The 15,710-nt window shown below is 39.4% G+C and overlaps 1 protein-coding gene and 1 long non-coding RNA gene across 2 annotated transcripts in view; both read left to right on the top strand.

Moving 5' to 3' along the window:
- LOC125892269 (C-type mannose receptor 2-like) overlaps positions 1-15,710 on the top strand; it is a 47,635-nt gene continuing 31,925 nt past the window's right edge. The window contains exon 1 of the mRNA XM_049582188.1: positions 1-46. Coding sequence (XP_049438145.1) covers positions 16-46 — 31 coding nt within the window. The 5' untranslated portion in view covers positions 1-15. The remainder of the gene's footprint in view (positions 47-15,710) is intronic.
- Positions 9,064-10,793, top strand: LOC125892293 (uncharacterized). The gene is made up of 3 exons (XR_007449724.1): positions 9,064-9,092; positions 9,987-10,084; positions 10,694-10,793. It is a non-coding gene; the product is annotated as an uncharacterized LOC125892293 (long non-coding RNA).

The raw sequence follows: 15,710 nt of genomic DNA on the forward strand, positions 1-15,710 counted from the left end.
CAACAGCAGACAGAGATGGACACAGTTCTTCTGCTCATCATGGCAGGCAAGTGCTTTATATGTTTTCTGGTATTTCATTACAGTACACTGATATATTGTTGTGGCTACAGAGCTCTTATCAGAACAATATCATGATGCACTGCAGTTATATGATAAGGAACATTCCATCCTTCAGTTTATCACAAACATTTAAAATCAACACATCAGGAGATACATGGTTTTCACTGGACGGGACGGGGATGAATAACTTCTGTAAAGTAACTAAATCTGTCAGACAAAATGTAGTGCCGTGAAAAAATACAATATTTACCTCTGAGATGAAGTGGAGTCAGGGCTGTACTCATCATTTCAACAGATATCTTGTGCGACCCTGCAGAGGGGTCTGAGGGGACATTTTCAGAAACTTAGCAGCTAAACTGACCATTTTAGAGCATTTTAAAACAAAAATCTTTGATCAGTTGTTCTTAATGTTTTGATGACTGAGTGCCATTTCAGGGAGCCAGCATATAAGTGAGGACAGCACAGGAAAAGAGCACACAGAATGACTTCTATGATCTGTAATACCATGATATTTGTAATGACTTCTTTATGATATACTGTGACTTTTTATGACCTTTTTATGACATAATAACACTTAACAAAAACTACAACAATCCACAGTCATATAGCCAAAATAACACTCGTACTAAATTTTAGTTTTCCATATTTTAATACATTTGAAAGTGAATAAATAGAGAGACAGTGTTTGACATTGATAGTACCCACAGCAGTCGAGCAACGGCTGCTGCTGGAGTACGGCAACACCACTTGGACAAACCACAGGCAGAACTGCAGCACACTGTAATATTAGAACCAGTAGTAACAATAATGGCACTTTGTTAAGTTTATTCTGATTACACCTGCTGATGATTATTTCAGACAGCGGTGCCTGGTTGCCTGTTGTAGTATAGATATTTTTTCTTAATCATTTTCTATCAATATACTGGGGGACATTTTGAGCATATTTGAATATCGGAGGGAATGTATCTCCCTTTTATATATTTGAATTACTGCCTAGAGTGGAGAGGAAGTATAAAGTAACAGTACTGCGTTGCCTGCACTACTCTGAAATACACGTCACTATTCAAAAGCAGATCTTGCACACACGTTTTCATTGTGCCCACAAGTGACAAATTACAGGGATACAATATTCAAAGTCTAATCAGAGTCACTCGATCTAAATCTTCAACCCAACACCTGGATGTGCATCTTTGGTGTTCAGGGTGTCGAAGATCAATCTTTAAAATATAGACACAAAAACATCATTTCTTTCTCAGCACTTTTGGCACGTAGGAAAATCCTAGTGGAATCAAAGTCTTGTCATCCCCCAGATTCTTGCATGATGGGTCTAGTGTTTTTCTAAAACTGGAGAAAAGCAAGTTTTCATTGTGGAGACATCCTGAGAAATTTAAATCCACTTGGAGTCTGATTATACAAAACTTTGATGAATTAAAGAGACATTTGGATCCCTTTTTAGTCCACTACTTGTTGATCTTTTTCTTTTTTATTTCTGGTTGTTTTTGTAATGTGCATGTTAATTATTTATTTTGTGTACTCCCTGAGTTCTTAGTACTGTCATGTGCCACTTAACATTTGAGGCAGTGTGATTTGTTCTGTGTTTGTGGAATTTGAAGGTAAGAACTGGACGGAGGAGTGACTGAGTCAGAGAAAATGGAAAATGACGTGTACAGATTGTGTACTTTGTGTTTTTGAGAATAAATATAATATACTAAAAAAGTTTAAAGTGACAGAAAATTGTAATACTCAGGTAAAGTACATGTACCTGGACTTGGTCCTCAGCTCCAGTACTTGTACACATACTTAGTCACATTCCAGTCCTGGTTACGTGTTAAACAGTTACTGGGTCAGTCCTGAAAAGAACCCAAACATGTTGCACAATGTTTCAAACATCAGTTTTGATCAACATATAGATTTAAAATGAAAACCCCAAAACAACATGAGTGCTCCCCTGAAACTAACTCATCCTCATTTTAATAATATTCACACAACTCTACAGACACACCCTTCTTCCTCTCAGGCTCAGCCGAATGTTTTCACAGCAACAACGATGAACACACATGAATAATAATAAGTGCTCCATGTTTAAAACACTCTTAAATACCTGATGTTAACATTTTTTAAAAGTATATAACACTTGTGATCATTCTGATCTCCTGACTTTTGTCCAATATTTTGATTTATGATCAGACACCATCAGAACATCCCATCAGCCTCAGCTGTACTTTGTGCTAAGTATTAGCATGTTAGCATGGCCATTGAAAGAGTGTTAGCATGTCGATGTGAGCATTCAGCCCAAGAACAAATTCATCCGTCCATCCATCCATCCATCCATCCATCCATTTTCATGCGCTTATCCAGGGCCGTGTTGCGGGGGCAGCAGGCCGAGCAAAGCACCCCAGACATTCCTCTCACCGGCAATGCTTTCCAGCTCCTCCTGGGGGACCCCAAGGCGTTCCCAGGCCAGACGAGATATGTAATCCCTCCAGCGTGTTCTGGGTCTGCCCCAGGACCTCCTACCAGTGGGACATACCCAGGACACCTCCAGCGTGAGGCGCCCAGGAGGCATCCTCGTCAGATGCACGAACCACCTCAACTGACCCCTTTCAATGTGAAGGAGCAGCAGCTCTACTCCGAGCTCATGACCATAGGTGAGGGTTGGGACGTTGATGGACCAGTAAATTCAAAGCTTTGCTTTCCGGCTCAGCTCCCTCTTCACCACAGCGGACCAGCGCAGCGCCCGCATCACTGCAGCAGCTGCACCGACCCGCCAATCCATCTCACGCTTTATTCTACCCTCACTAGTGAAAAAGACCCCAAGATACTTGAACTCCCTGACTTGAGGCAGTAACTGTCCCTCAACCCAGAGAGGGCAAACAGAGAAGAGAACCGAGAACCATGGCCTCAGACTTGGGGGTGCTGACTCTCATCCCAACTGCTTCACACTCAGCTGCAAACTGTCCCAGGTCATGCTGGAGGTCACAGTGTGATGGAGCCAACAGAACCACATCATCTGCAAAAAGCAGAGATGCAATTCTGAGGTCCCCAAACTGGACCCCTTCCTACCCCCGGCCGCACCTCGCAATCCTGTCCATGAAGGTCACAAACGGGATTGGTGACAAGGGACAACCTTGGCGGAAGCCAACACCCACTGAGAATGTGTTCGACACGCATAGACAGCTCTCACTTTAGTCATACAGGGACCGGATGGCTCATAGCAGCGAGCCTTGCACCCCGTATTCCCGTAGTACCCCCCACAAGACCCCCCGAGGGATGCGGTTGTAAGCCGTCTCCAGGTCCACAAAACACATGTAGACTGGATAGGCAAACTCCCATGCCCCCCCAGCAGCCTTGCAAGGGTAAAGTCCTGGTCCACTGTTCCACAGCCAGGATGGAATCCGCATTGCTCGTCCTGAATCTGAGGTTTGACAATCGGTCGGAGCCTCCTGTCCAACACCCTGGAGTAAACTTTACCCGGGACGCTGAGCAGTATGATACCCCGATAATTGGAGCACACCCTCTGTTCCCCTTTTTTGAAGATGGTGTTGTGGAAATTCTCTGCTGCTGGTGAATAATGAAATAGAGACTTCTGTCGGCCAACAAGGTTTTTGTTTTCTTTGCAAAGAAAAGGTCAATCAACACACGAGCAATCAGAATGAAAAAAGACCCCGAGCATGGGAAAGCTTAAACATTTATACCTGAGGACCACCTCTTAAGGTGTGTTTCACACTCTTCTGTCTGCGGCAGGGAGCGGCGCCGCTACCCAGTGTTTTAACACTATTTTGTCTGCTGCAAGTATTGGCTCCGACCCCCTAGGGTGTGTTTCACACCTGACGTATCCTGCAGGATTTTGTATCTGGGTGGGAGGTTAAGAGGTCTAGACATCTGATGAAGAAATCAAAAATCTGAAAAGAAATTGCAGGATAGCAGAAAGGAGATGGAGGAAACACAAACTAACTATTAACTATCAAATATTTCATGAGCAACTTAAAATTTACAATAATGCAACATAAGCAATAATCATAGAAATAATCCCAGAGTCCTCTTCTCAACCATCGACCTTTTAATCAATCCTGATTTTAACAAGTTACAAAGCACTTCAACAGATTCCCTTTGTGAAGACTTTGCAGACCACTTCAGAGGTAAAATTAATGGCATCAGATCTGATATTTTATCCCATCAAAATACAGTTCTTAACACATCTGACAGCTTGTTTTTACCTGAGGAAACACTGGACAGTTTTGTCCTGGTTGATGCTGAGACGTTTGGTCGAGTTTTCTCCCAAGTGAAACCGACAACTTGTCTTTTAGACCCAATTCCTTCATCACTTTTTAAAACATTTTATGGATTTTTTGAACATTTTTTGAAGATAAGCTTTTAAACATTGTGAATTGTTCAGTCCTGGTGCTACTGGATCTAAGCGCTGCCTTCGACACAGTAGATCACCCTACTCTTTTTAACAGACTCCAACAGCTGGTCGGCCTCTCTGGTACTGTTCTTAAGTGGTTCACTTCCTATCTCACAGATAGAAAATTCTTGGTAAGTATGGATACATGCTCTTCAGAGATCCATGAAATTAAATGTGGTGTACCCCAAGGCTCAATTTTAGGTCCTGTACTTTTTAATTTGTACATGCTGTCTCTTGGTTGTGTCATCAGGAGACATGGTATTAACTTCCACAGTTATGCTGATGATACACAACAGTACATCTCCATGTCTCCTGATGACACAGGGCCAATTGATGCCCTTTTTAACTGCATTTTAGACATCAAATCCTGGATGGCAGAAAACTTTTTACAGCTCAACCAGGACAAAACTGATGTTTTTATCATCAGTCCTGAGGCTCAGAGAGAGAACCTTTTATCTAAATTGCAGGCATTGTCCTTAAATCCATCAATTCAAGTTAAAAACCTGGGCATTATTTTTGACTCTGAGCTTACTTTTATTCCACACATTAAGCATGTAACAAAAACAGGTTTTTATCATCTAAAAAACATAGCCAGAGTCCACCCTTTTCTCTCCCGAGCTAACATGGAGACGCTAATGCATGCTTTTATCTTCAGTCGTATTGATTACTGTAATGCCCTGCTTGCTGGTCTTCCCAAAAAAAGTATCTCAGGCCTACAACTTTTACAAAACTCTGCTGCACGCGTGCTGACGAAGACCAGAAGGCAGGCCCACATTACACCGGTTTTAGAATCACTGCATTGGCTCCCCGTGTCTTTCAGGATTGATTTTAAGGTTCTTTTAATGGTTTTCAAATGTCTTAATGATCTTGGGCCTTCTTATCTTACAGAACTGCTTGTATCCTATGAACCCTTGAGGACCCTTAGGTGCTAACCACCACACCACCGTGCCGCCCCCCATCTATTGTTTATCGTTCAATATTATATTTTAAACACTTAAATTCTGATTTGAAAAAAATCAAAGCTATAAAAGACTTTCTGAAGGGACACTTGTTCATGTGCTACACTTTCACCTCGACAGTTTTAAACATTTCTTTAAGCTTGTAAAGCACTTTGTGCTACATTTATGTATGAAAAGTGCCTTATAATAAAGATTGATTGATTGATTGATTGATCTGAAGTAGTTGAAAACACAAAGAATACACAAATAAAATGAAATTACAATTACAATGGGGACCACCACCCTGGTCTGCCACTCTGCAGGCACTGTACCCGATCTCCACGCGACACTGAAAAGGCGTGTCAACCAAGACTGCCCAACGGTGCCCAGAGCCTCCAGCATCTCACGGTGAATCTCATACACACCTGGCGCCTTGCCACTGGGGAGCTTTTTAACTACCTCAGTGACCTCTGCCAGGGATATGGACAAAAGTTCCCCAGAGTCTACAGACTCTGCCTCGTTCACAGTGAACGTGATGGAAATTCATCTTAATTATTTCATTATTAAGTTCTATCTTATCTTCTGTGACTGCTTTGAAATCAGACCATTCACTGCAGATTGTTGTCAGGATTTATCTGTCGCTGTGGTCCAACAAAATGATATCAAACATGTTTCTGACAAAAGTGAACATTCACAATATTTGTCCATAAATCTATAAATAGTTCAATTCAAATTGCTGCATATGCTAATATTCAATGAATAACTGCCTGTGACTAATTAGCATGAAGTGAAATGATACTGAGGGACCGTACGCTGTTCATGGGAAACAATGAGCTGTTTCAACATCCACAAGTCTGAAGTCAGACATTAAACAAAGAGCAGCAAACAAAGATGGTTATAGTTCTTCTGCTCAGCAACTGTTTTATATGTTTAGAGGAGTTCAGTTATCATTCAAAGTTACCACTGCGCTCTGACCCTCCTGGTGCGTAGTCCAAATAAATATCCAGAAAGAACAAAAATAGTTTGAGGATCGCATACAGATATGTCCGTCAGCAGATAAAAAGTTTTTAATGAAGCCTTTCAAGCACTTTTAAGGACAAAGCGCTTTCGGCTGTCCAGCCTTCATCTGTGTGAATGTTTAGAGGAGAAATGTCTCTTTGATAACAACTCAGACACATCTGACACCTTGTTTAATACAGAATGATGTATTATATACATTTCTCATATGTTTCTAGAGTAAAATCTTGAAAACAACTAAATGTAGTGCAGTAAAAAGTACAGTACTGCAGTGTGAAATGGAGCAGAAGTAGCTTATAAAGTGTGTTTAAAAAATGGTATATATTGGTATATATTTGAGTTTAGTCCAAAGACACACCTGAATACACTGAAATGAAACATTACAAAGTGAAGAGATATAAAAAGTCATTTATAGTCTGAATCTGATCACTATGCATGTGTGTCACTACAGGGCTGTGTGCTGTCTCATCACATGCTGAACGTCAGTACCATGTTGTTTATGACCTGAAGAACTGGACTGAAGCACAAAGTTACTGCAGAGAGAATTACACAGACCTGGCTACTGTCGACAACATGGAGGACGTGACGACCCTGAACAACATGGCAGATAGAAGCGGAGTATGTTCCAGCTATTTGAGTTCACTTTTCTCTGTCTTTCATGTAAAAGTCATTTTGATAAGTGTGTCAGTGACAGGTGGTTTGAAAGTATTCAAATCTGATCCTACATAGTAACTATAGTAAATATCTCCTGTAAAATGTAGTAGAGTAGAAGTATAAAGTGTTTTCAGTATAAACTTCCCTCATGGTGTTTGAGCAGACAGTGTTTCCCTGTTGAGCTGCAGTGGAGGGATGGTAACAAAGGAGGAAGACTCTAACTTTGGAAGATCTCCACAGACAGATGAAGCCTCAGATTAACTTCACATCAATGTTTGAATATATTTTACACACAACGAGGACTGTAGAGTTTGTTCCCCAGCTGTAGCAGCTCAAAATAATAATAATACTATTCAGCATATAATGTGAGAAAACCTGAGTGCTTAATTAGTAATTAAGAGTTTTCTGCCAAATGTAATAATGTAGGAAAATGATTATGTATAAACTAAGTAGAAAAATGTTGAATAATGTCATTAATTCAGTGTATGATGTGATCATTTAAAGAAAAGAGTACTCTCCTTGTTTCTTAGAGCAAAGAAACTCTTCTAATCTTACATGACACCAGTGTTATTACAAAACTGTTATCGCGTACATTGAAATTATTTCATTATGAGTTGCAACAGCATCACTTACACTGAAAGTCCAATATGAGGATCTCTTAATGTCCAGTATGAACAGCAGGAATGATTACAGGAGGCAAAACTTGTTTCACTGTTCATATGAGCTCCTGAATGTTGTTTGAAGACAGACTTCAATTTTGTGAACCTGTCCTTTAAGAGTTTTACACATTGAATCTCTCAGCTGTAAAATCCTGTAATAAAGTGGTGGAGGATCAGACTGACAGGCAGCATCAAGACTGTTAATGGCAAGTTTATGTAAAAATGTTGCCTTGAACAAAAGCTAGAGCGAGCTCTAATTCTTTATCTCACTGTCAAATATTAGTATCGAGAAGTCTGGATTGGACTGTACAGAGGCACGTACAGCTGGAGGTGGTCACTGTCAGACACAAGTTTCTACAAACACGGGGAGACAGAGTTCAGACGATGGAGGGCTGGAGAACCAAGCAATATTATCAATGCAGCACACTGCACAGCGATGGATGAGGATGGACTATGGAACAGCCTCCTGTGTAGTAACAGCCTTAAGGTCGTCTGCTCATATGTCAGAGGTGAGAATATGAACTAGTGAAGTTTTCCTTCTCTGCTTCTCTTTGCCTCTTTGTTTTCATTATTTGGGCCTCTGTAGTATCAGTCAATCCATCAAACCAACTTTATTTGTAGCACCTTTCATACAGGTGAGAGCAGTTCAAAGTGCTTTAAAGGTGACTGACAGGCTGAGAATAAGACAGAACAAATGGAAACAGTAAAACAGCTCAGTGTGTCTCCTGATGACATCACAGAGGGCTGATATGGACAGACTGCACACTTGTATGTTCACGTGAACACTGTGTGTGTGTGTGTGTGTATGTGTGTGTGTGTATGTGTATGTGTGGTTCAGAAATACTGTTATTAATGTATTTTATTTGTTAAGATGATAATGTTTTACTTTGTTATTATTACATATTCATTAGTTTATCAATATTATATAATGGTTTGAAAAGTACCACAGAGAGGCATGGATGGGAGGCTGTATGTTACGGTGCCTCTACACAGCGCCTCACTGTGCTCTATTTTCAGGGTCGGATGTGACATTTATCCTCATCACCAAATCCATGACATGGACTGAGGCCCAGAGCCACTGCAGAGTAAACTACACAGACCTGACCAGTGTGAGGAACATGACAGAGAACCAGAAGGTACAGGAGCTGATACCTGCAGGGGAACGTGTCTGGATCGGCCTCTTCAGAGACTCCTGGAAGTGGTCGGATGGAAGTAGCTCCTCATTTAGGTACTGGCTACTGAGGGAACCTGATAACAAAGGAGGGACTGAGCATTGTGTGGTTCACATGTTCATCCACTCTGGACAATGGGGGGACTTGTCCTGTGGCATCAGGAGAGCGTTCATTTGCTACAACACACGTGAGTTCTGACCCGTTATTCAAATTGTATTTGGATTTCTATAGCAACATATAACAGCAGCATATAATAAACATATATAAATAATCCACAGCATCCACAGTCTTTAAGTGCTCCTGTTCAGTAGTCTGACCGCCTGGGGGTAAAAACTATCTGTGAGGCGGGAGGTTGGAGCTCTGATGCTCTGCAGATGCTTCCCTGAGTGAAGACAAGAGAAAAGGCTGTGTGCTGGGTGACTAGTGTCCTTTAAAATACAAAGTGCTTTCTTCCTCCAGCAGGTGGTGTACATGTCCTGTATCTGATGTAATGGTGATCCTATGATTATTGACGCTATTTTCACCATCCTCATCAGGTGTTTATGATCCTGTGCTGTTATGCTGCCAAACCATACCAGTATGCATCCAGTCCAGGTGCTTCCTATTTTGGACTGGTAGAAGTAGATGAGGGTTTTTGTTGACATGCTGTGTTTCCTCACACACCTCAGAAAGTCAAGTCTCTGTTTTGATGACACACCTGGTGTTCAGAGACCTGGCGAGGGAGCTGGTGATCTGGATGCCTAAGAACTTGAAGCTGTTAACAATTTCAACAGGGGTGTTGTTTATGTCAACAGGTGGCTGAACAGTTTTCATTTTTCTGAAGTCAGTGATGAGCTCTTTTGTTTTCTCAGCGTTAAAGGACAGATTGTTGTTGTGATCAAGTCCCGGACAATAAATTTTAACCCTCATGATGCTGATCATTTTTATGGAGTTGTTTGTAAAGTGAGCAGCAGTGGTGATCAGCTGCAGATGATCAGTTTGTGTCGACTTAATGCTGAAAATATGCAACAGATGGAGGATGTAACTACCACATTTTCCCTGTTAGTGTTTCAACTGATGAAATTCTGAAATGTTTCCACAGCTACGACAACAAAACAAGTGTTCAGACTGAAGTTTCACACACAGGACTCCTCTCTGGATCCGAATGACCCTGCTGTGATGGAGGACACCTTGAAGAAGGTAAATCATGTTTTCTAATTTGATTCAAAACCAATCAATTGACTCTAAAAGCAAATAAAAAAATACAACTTTATTGATCCCCAGAGAGGAAATCCACATTGCAGCAGTACAAGAAACAGACTGAGGAGGAAACAGATAAAGAGCTATTTAAAATCATAAATACAGTAAAATAAGAAGATTCAATAAATGACATTCAGAAGCTATATACATGATATACATTACAATACTTTGGTCACATACAGGACATGACTTGAGCATTGTGCCAATCCATATGTGCAGAAGTAAAGAGTGTGTTAGTGCCACTCTGCAGGCCTTATTGATGTGTGACTAATGAAGAATCAACAGTCAGCAGAAACTTCACTATCTGCCACCAAATGCAGCAGGAAACTGTACAAATACAATCCAGCAATCTGAGAAAAGACAGAGAGTTTACAAGAGAAGACAAATCTACAACAGACCAACAGGTCGGCACCACCTTAGGAAAAACAAGTATATATGAAGCAGAGTGCTCCTAAAATAGAGCTTCCAGATGAGTCCAATATAAATAAGAATGCAGAATGTAATCTGTGTATGTGAGTGATGAGAATGATGAGGAGTTTTGTGTCTCAGCTCAAACAGAAGCTGAAGGACCAGGGGCTGGGTGACAACATCAAACTGAGCTGGAGGAAGCAGCCAGATGGAACAGTCTTCCACAAGGAAGAGAAGAAGAAGAAGAAGAAGACCAAAAAGGATGAGCTTTAAGGCTGAATTGTTGTGTTTGGTTTCATCAGAGAAAAGTGGATTTCTTTCCTTAAAGTCTTCATGTAATGGGTCAGAATAGATCTGCAACAATTAGCTGATTAATCCATCAGTCGCAACTATTTCAACAATCACTTTATCCTTTTAGTCATTTTGTTAGCTGGTTCCAGCTTCTCAAATATAAGACTTGATGATTTTCTTTGTCATAAATTATCACAAATTCAATATCTTAAACTGTTGGTCAGTTATAACAAGACATTAGTCTTTATGTGTTTGGGCTGTTGGAAATTATTTCAGCCTTTTTCACTATTTCCTGACATTTTTCACTTCAAATACTGTGAGATAAAATAAGTTAAGATACTTTATAATAAGATTTGACTCAAGAAACAAAAACAAACACCTTTAATGTGTGTGTGATATTTTTAAAACCTATTTTTTCTCTTTAGGATGGCACAGTGATGCAGTGGTTAGCATTGTTGCCTCACAGCAAGAGGGTTCCTGGTTTGAACCCTGGGGTGGGGGAGCCCTCTGTGCATGTTCTCCCTGTGTCAGCGTGGGTTTCCTCCAGGTGCTCCAGCTTCCTCCCACAGTCCAAAGACATGCAGGTTAACTGGTGACTCTAAATTGTCCGTAGGTGTGAATGTGAGTGTGAATGGTTGTCTGTCTCTATGTGTCAGCCCTGTGATAGTCTGGTGACCTGTCCAGGGTGAACCCTGCCTCAGCTGGGATAGGCTCCAGCCCCCCCGCGACCCCCAACAGGATAAGTGGTTCCAGAAAATGAATGAATGAATTTCTTTCTTTATTTAAGGGTAAAATTGTGTCTAAAACTATTTGTTGTCTCCCTGTAATGTGTCAAAATATCTTCAAATGAGTTGTATAGAAATTAATTACATGTATTTTTTTCTCCTGCTGTCACCTTATTACAAACTTTGAGGAGTGTCAATCAATCACACTTTATTTATATAGCACTTTTCATACATTCAAATGTAGCACAAAGTGCTTTTCACAATAAAAGCAAGCAAAACAAACAAAAACCCAATACCACCCACACACATACACATGCACACACACACACACACACACACACACACACACACACCTTCTCTCACACATAACACATGTGTACGCACTGGAAGGAAGGCAACTGAAGCGCTATATTACTGTCAGCAATTTGCAGTGAGGAAACACCAGAGACTGGATGAAACCAAATAAATAAAAGGAGCTAAAAATAAGTAATTAAATAGATAAATTAACAATAATAACAATAATTAAAAGATGACTTAATAAAAATAGTTCAAAGCAAAGTTAAAAAGTTAGCATTAATATGAGAACATAAAATAAACAACTAAAATGATATAATAAAAAGACTAAGTGAACTAAAAGACTAAATTAAAATATATAATTAAGAGGAAATGATATAATAAAAACTATAAATAAAATTTAATTTAAAGCCAGGCTAAAAAAGTGAGTCTTAAGTTTGTTTTTAAAAATGTCCACACTAGCAGCTGCTCTCATGTCTTCAGGAAGGCTGTTCCACAGGCGTGGAGCATCATAATAAAAAGCTGCTTCACTGTGAGTTTTTGTTCTAACTTTAGGAATGAATAAAAGACCTCTATCTGAAGACCTGAGAGTTCTGGATGGCTCATAAGTTAAAAGCAAATCTGATAAATAAGATGGACTTAGACCATTAAGAGCTTTAAAAACCAATAAAAGAATCTTAAAATCAATCCTGAAGCACACAGGTAACCAGTGCAGAGACTTTAAAATTGGTGTATTGTGAGCTCTCTTTCTGGTCTTCGTTAGCACTCGTGCCGCTGAGTTCTGGAGTAGTTGTAATGGTGCAATATTCTTTTAGGAAGACCAGAAAGAAGAGCATTACAATAATCAATCCTACAGGTAATAAAAGCATGAATTAGTGTCTCTATGTTGGCTTTAGAGAGAAATGGACGCACTTTGGCAATGTTTTTGAGATGATAAAAACCGTTCTTGGTGATACGTCTGATGTGGTGTTCAAAGGTTAAGTTTGAGTCGAAGACCACACCTAGATTCTTAATTTCATCAGATGGTTTTAATTCTAGTGCTTCTAGTTTAAAATTCAGTTTTTCCCTCAGTGCTTCAGGGCCGATAACCAGTCCTTCTGTTTTGTCCTGGTTGAGCTGCAAGAAGTTTTCTGCCATCCATGACTTAATGTCTAAAATACAGTTAAAAAGGGCATCAATTGGCCCTGTGTCATCAGGAGACACGGCAATGTAAAGCTGTGTGTCATCCGCATAACTGTGGAAATTTATACCGTGTCTCCTGATGACGAGTGGCAGCATGTAGAGATTAAAAAGAAGTGCACCTAAAATTGAGCCTTGGGGGACACCACAATTCAGTTCATAGCTCATAGATGAACATTCATTAAAACTTACAAAAAAATCTTTGCTGCTAAGATAGGATTGAACCCAGTTAAAAACAGTACCAGATAAACCAATCAAGCTGTGAAGTTGATTTAAATGTATTCCATGATCAACAGCATCAACAGCTGCACTTACGTCTAATAAAACCAGGACTGCAAGATTTCTCATGTCCAGTGTACATCTAAGGTCATTTACAACCTTAACAAGTGCAGTCTCAGTACTGTGTTTAGCTCTAAAACCAGACTGGAATTTCTCATGGATATTTTTGGAAATGGTAAAATCATTCACCTGATTAAAAACAAGCTTCTCTAAAATCTTACTTAAAAACGGCAGATTGGATACTGGTCTGTAATTATTGGGGTCCATAACATCCAAACCATTCCTCTTCAGAAGGGGCTTAACCAACGCGGTCTTAAAAGCAGTTGGAAAAACACCCATCTGAAGGGAATAATTTACAATAGTCAATAAATCGTCATCTAAAATTGTTTATGTGACTTTTTATGTTACTGTTACATCTTCCAAGCACAAATGCCAAATATTTGCTGGTTGCAGCTTCTCAAATACGAATATTTGATGCTTTTCTTTGTCATATATTATTATAAGTTTAATGTTGTTGCTGTTGGTCGATTAAAACAAGACATTAGGGTTTATCTGTTTGGGCTGTTGGAAACTTTGACAGACATATTTCACTATTTTCTGCCATTTTATACATATAATAGTTTTAGATAAGGTAAGATACGATATGATTTTATAAATATTAAGATACTATAAGATGAGATAAAATAGGGTTCAACTGAAGGCAACTCCAATGAAAAAAACACCTTAAAAAAGAGCCTTTAATGTTTTGTTAAATCTTTTAAAATGTATTTTTTATGAGGAAAAATGTCTTAATTTGAGAATAATGTTGCATCCAAAAATGTGTTGTTGTCTCCCTGTGATGTGTCAAACATATACAAACAAGTTATAGAGAAAATAATGATATGTATTATTCTCATGCTGTCACCTTATCATGGATGCAACCTTTAAGCATTTTCCCCAAAAGTTACCAAAGTCACTTTTAATGTTACTGTAACGTCTTCTTTGTTGGTTTCAGCTTCTCAGATATAAAGATGTGATGTTTTTCTTTGTCATATATAAACTTAATATCTTAAGCTGTTGGTTGTGTTGTGGTAAATTAACCTGTTCAGATTCCCTGTCTATTCCAATGGATGTCACTTTTCTAGGATGTCTAGATCTATGATTACTGTCATGTGACTCCACCCAAGTTCACAGACTCATTTGATTGGATATCTATAAAACCAATCAAAGTGTGTCTCATCATCTAAAGTGGACTGCAGTAGAGCCACGCCCCCTTTTTAACAAGCACGGCCGACTGTGAAGCAAGGAGGAAGTGCGAGGGACGCTTCAGTCTATTAATCATATTGTTAAAGTTCATAATTGGTGTTTAACTGTGTTTATAGTAAACATGAGATGTTATATTAATATACATGTCAAAAATCATAGAAAAGATTTTCAGCTTTTACTCGAGATTTCTTATTTTAAATATCCGTCCATTGGAATGGAGGGTGGATCTGAACGTCTCTGATGATACAGTCAGCGTATGATGCATCCTGTTGATTATGTACACACTTTTCATCTCAGGAGGTTTTATTTATTTTCATTTCACAGATAAGAAACAATAAATTGTGAAGACAATAAAGCCTCCACAAATTGGCATTTGAAGTCTTGTGTGATTTATTCTGGCTTCATATGAGTAGAGGAAAAGTCCACTAGCTGCTAGGCTAATTTATACAATGTAAAATGACATAGGCTTGTGCTAATTATATTAGCATGTTGTATTTGTGGGGAAAATGTGTCCAGATAAAGACAAGTGTTTGTCTGTGAATGCTGCGAGTTATAGTGAAGCTGATTTGTGTTTGAAATTGTCTCTATTAAGCCATTTTTAATGTGTGTTTTGAATCAACTGAACTTTACACCACTTCACAGAAATCGACTAGTGTTTTGGAGGTGTAACTGCAGAGTGACACAGCAAGTGACGTAGCAAGCATTTTTTACTCGTGGCATTCAATTAAACAAACAAACAAGGCAAATCACTTTCTGTGTGATCGGGGCCTAACGACAACAAATGAAAGAGTTCCATCATTTCATGATTTAATGATTTTTAACACTTGGATTTTCTGGATATTCTCCCATCAGAATGAAGACGCTCAAACCATCAGAGCACCAAAACCGTTCACAAGATTCCCAGATTTCCCCAGGTGAAGTTTTGCAAAAAGAAGAGCAGGTTTAAATGACAGGTTTTCTGAAGGCAGTTTGGTGCAGAGGCTTTTAAGTTGGAAGAAACAAATCAGTGCCTGGATGGTGTTTAATGAATGGAGACAAATTTATCTCTTGGACATCTGAACAGAAGAGCATTTAGAATCATTAATATTTGACTCAAACTGATAAGAAGTTAAAGGACAACACAGCTGTGGTTCATCATATATCAT

Source organism: Epinephelus fuscoguttatus, linkage group LG7 (assembly GCF_011397635.1).
Source record: "Epinephelus fuscoguttatus linkage group LG7, E.fuscoguttatus.final_Chr_v1".
In the NCBI taxonomy this organism is placed as follows: domain Eukaryota; kingdom Metazoa; phylum Chordata; class Actinopteri; order Perciformes; family Serranidae; genus Epinephelus; species Epinephelus fuscoguttatus.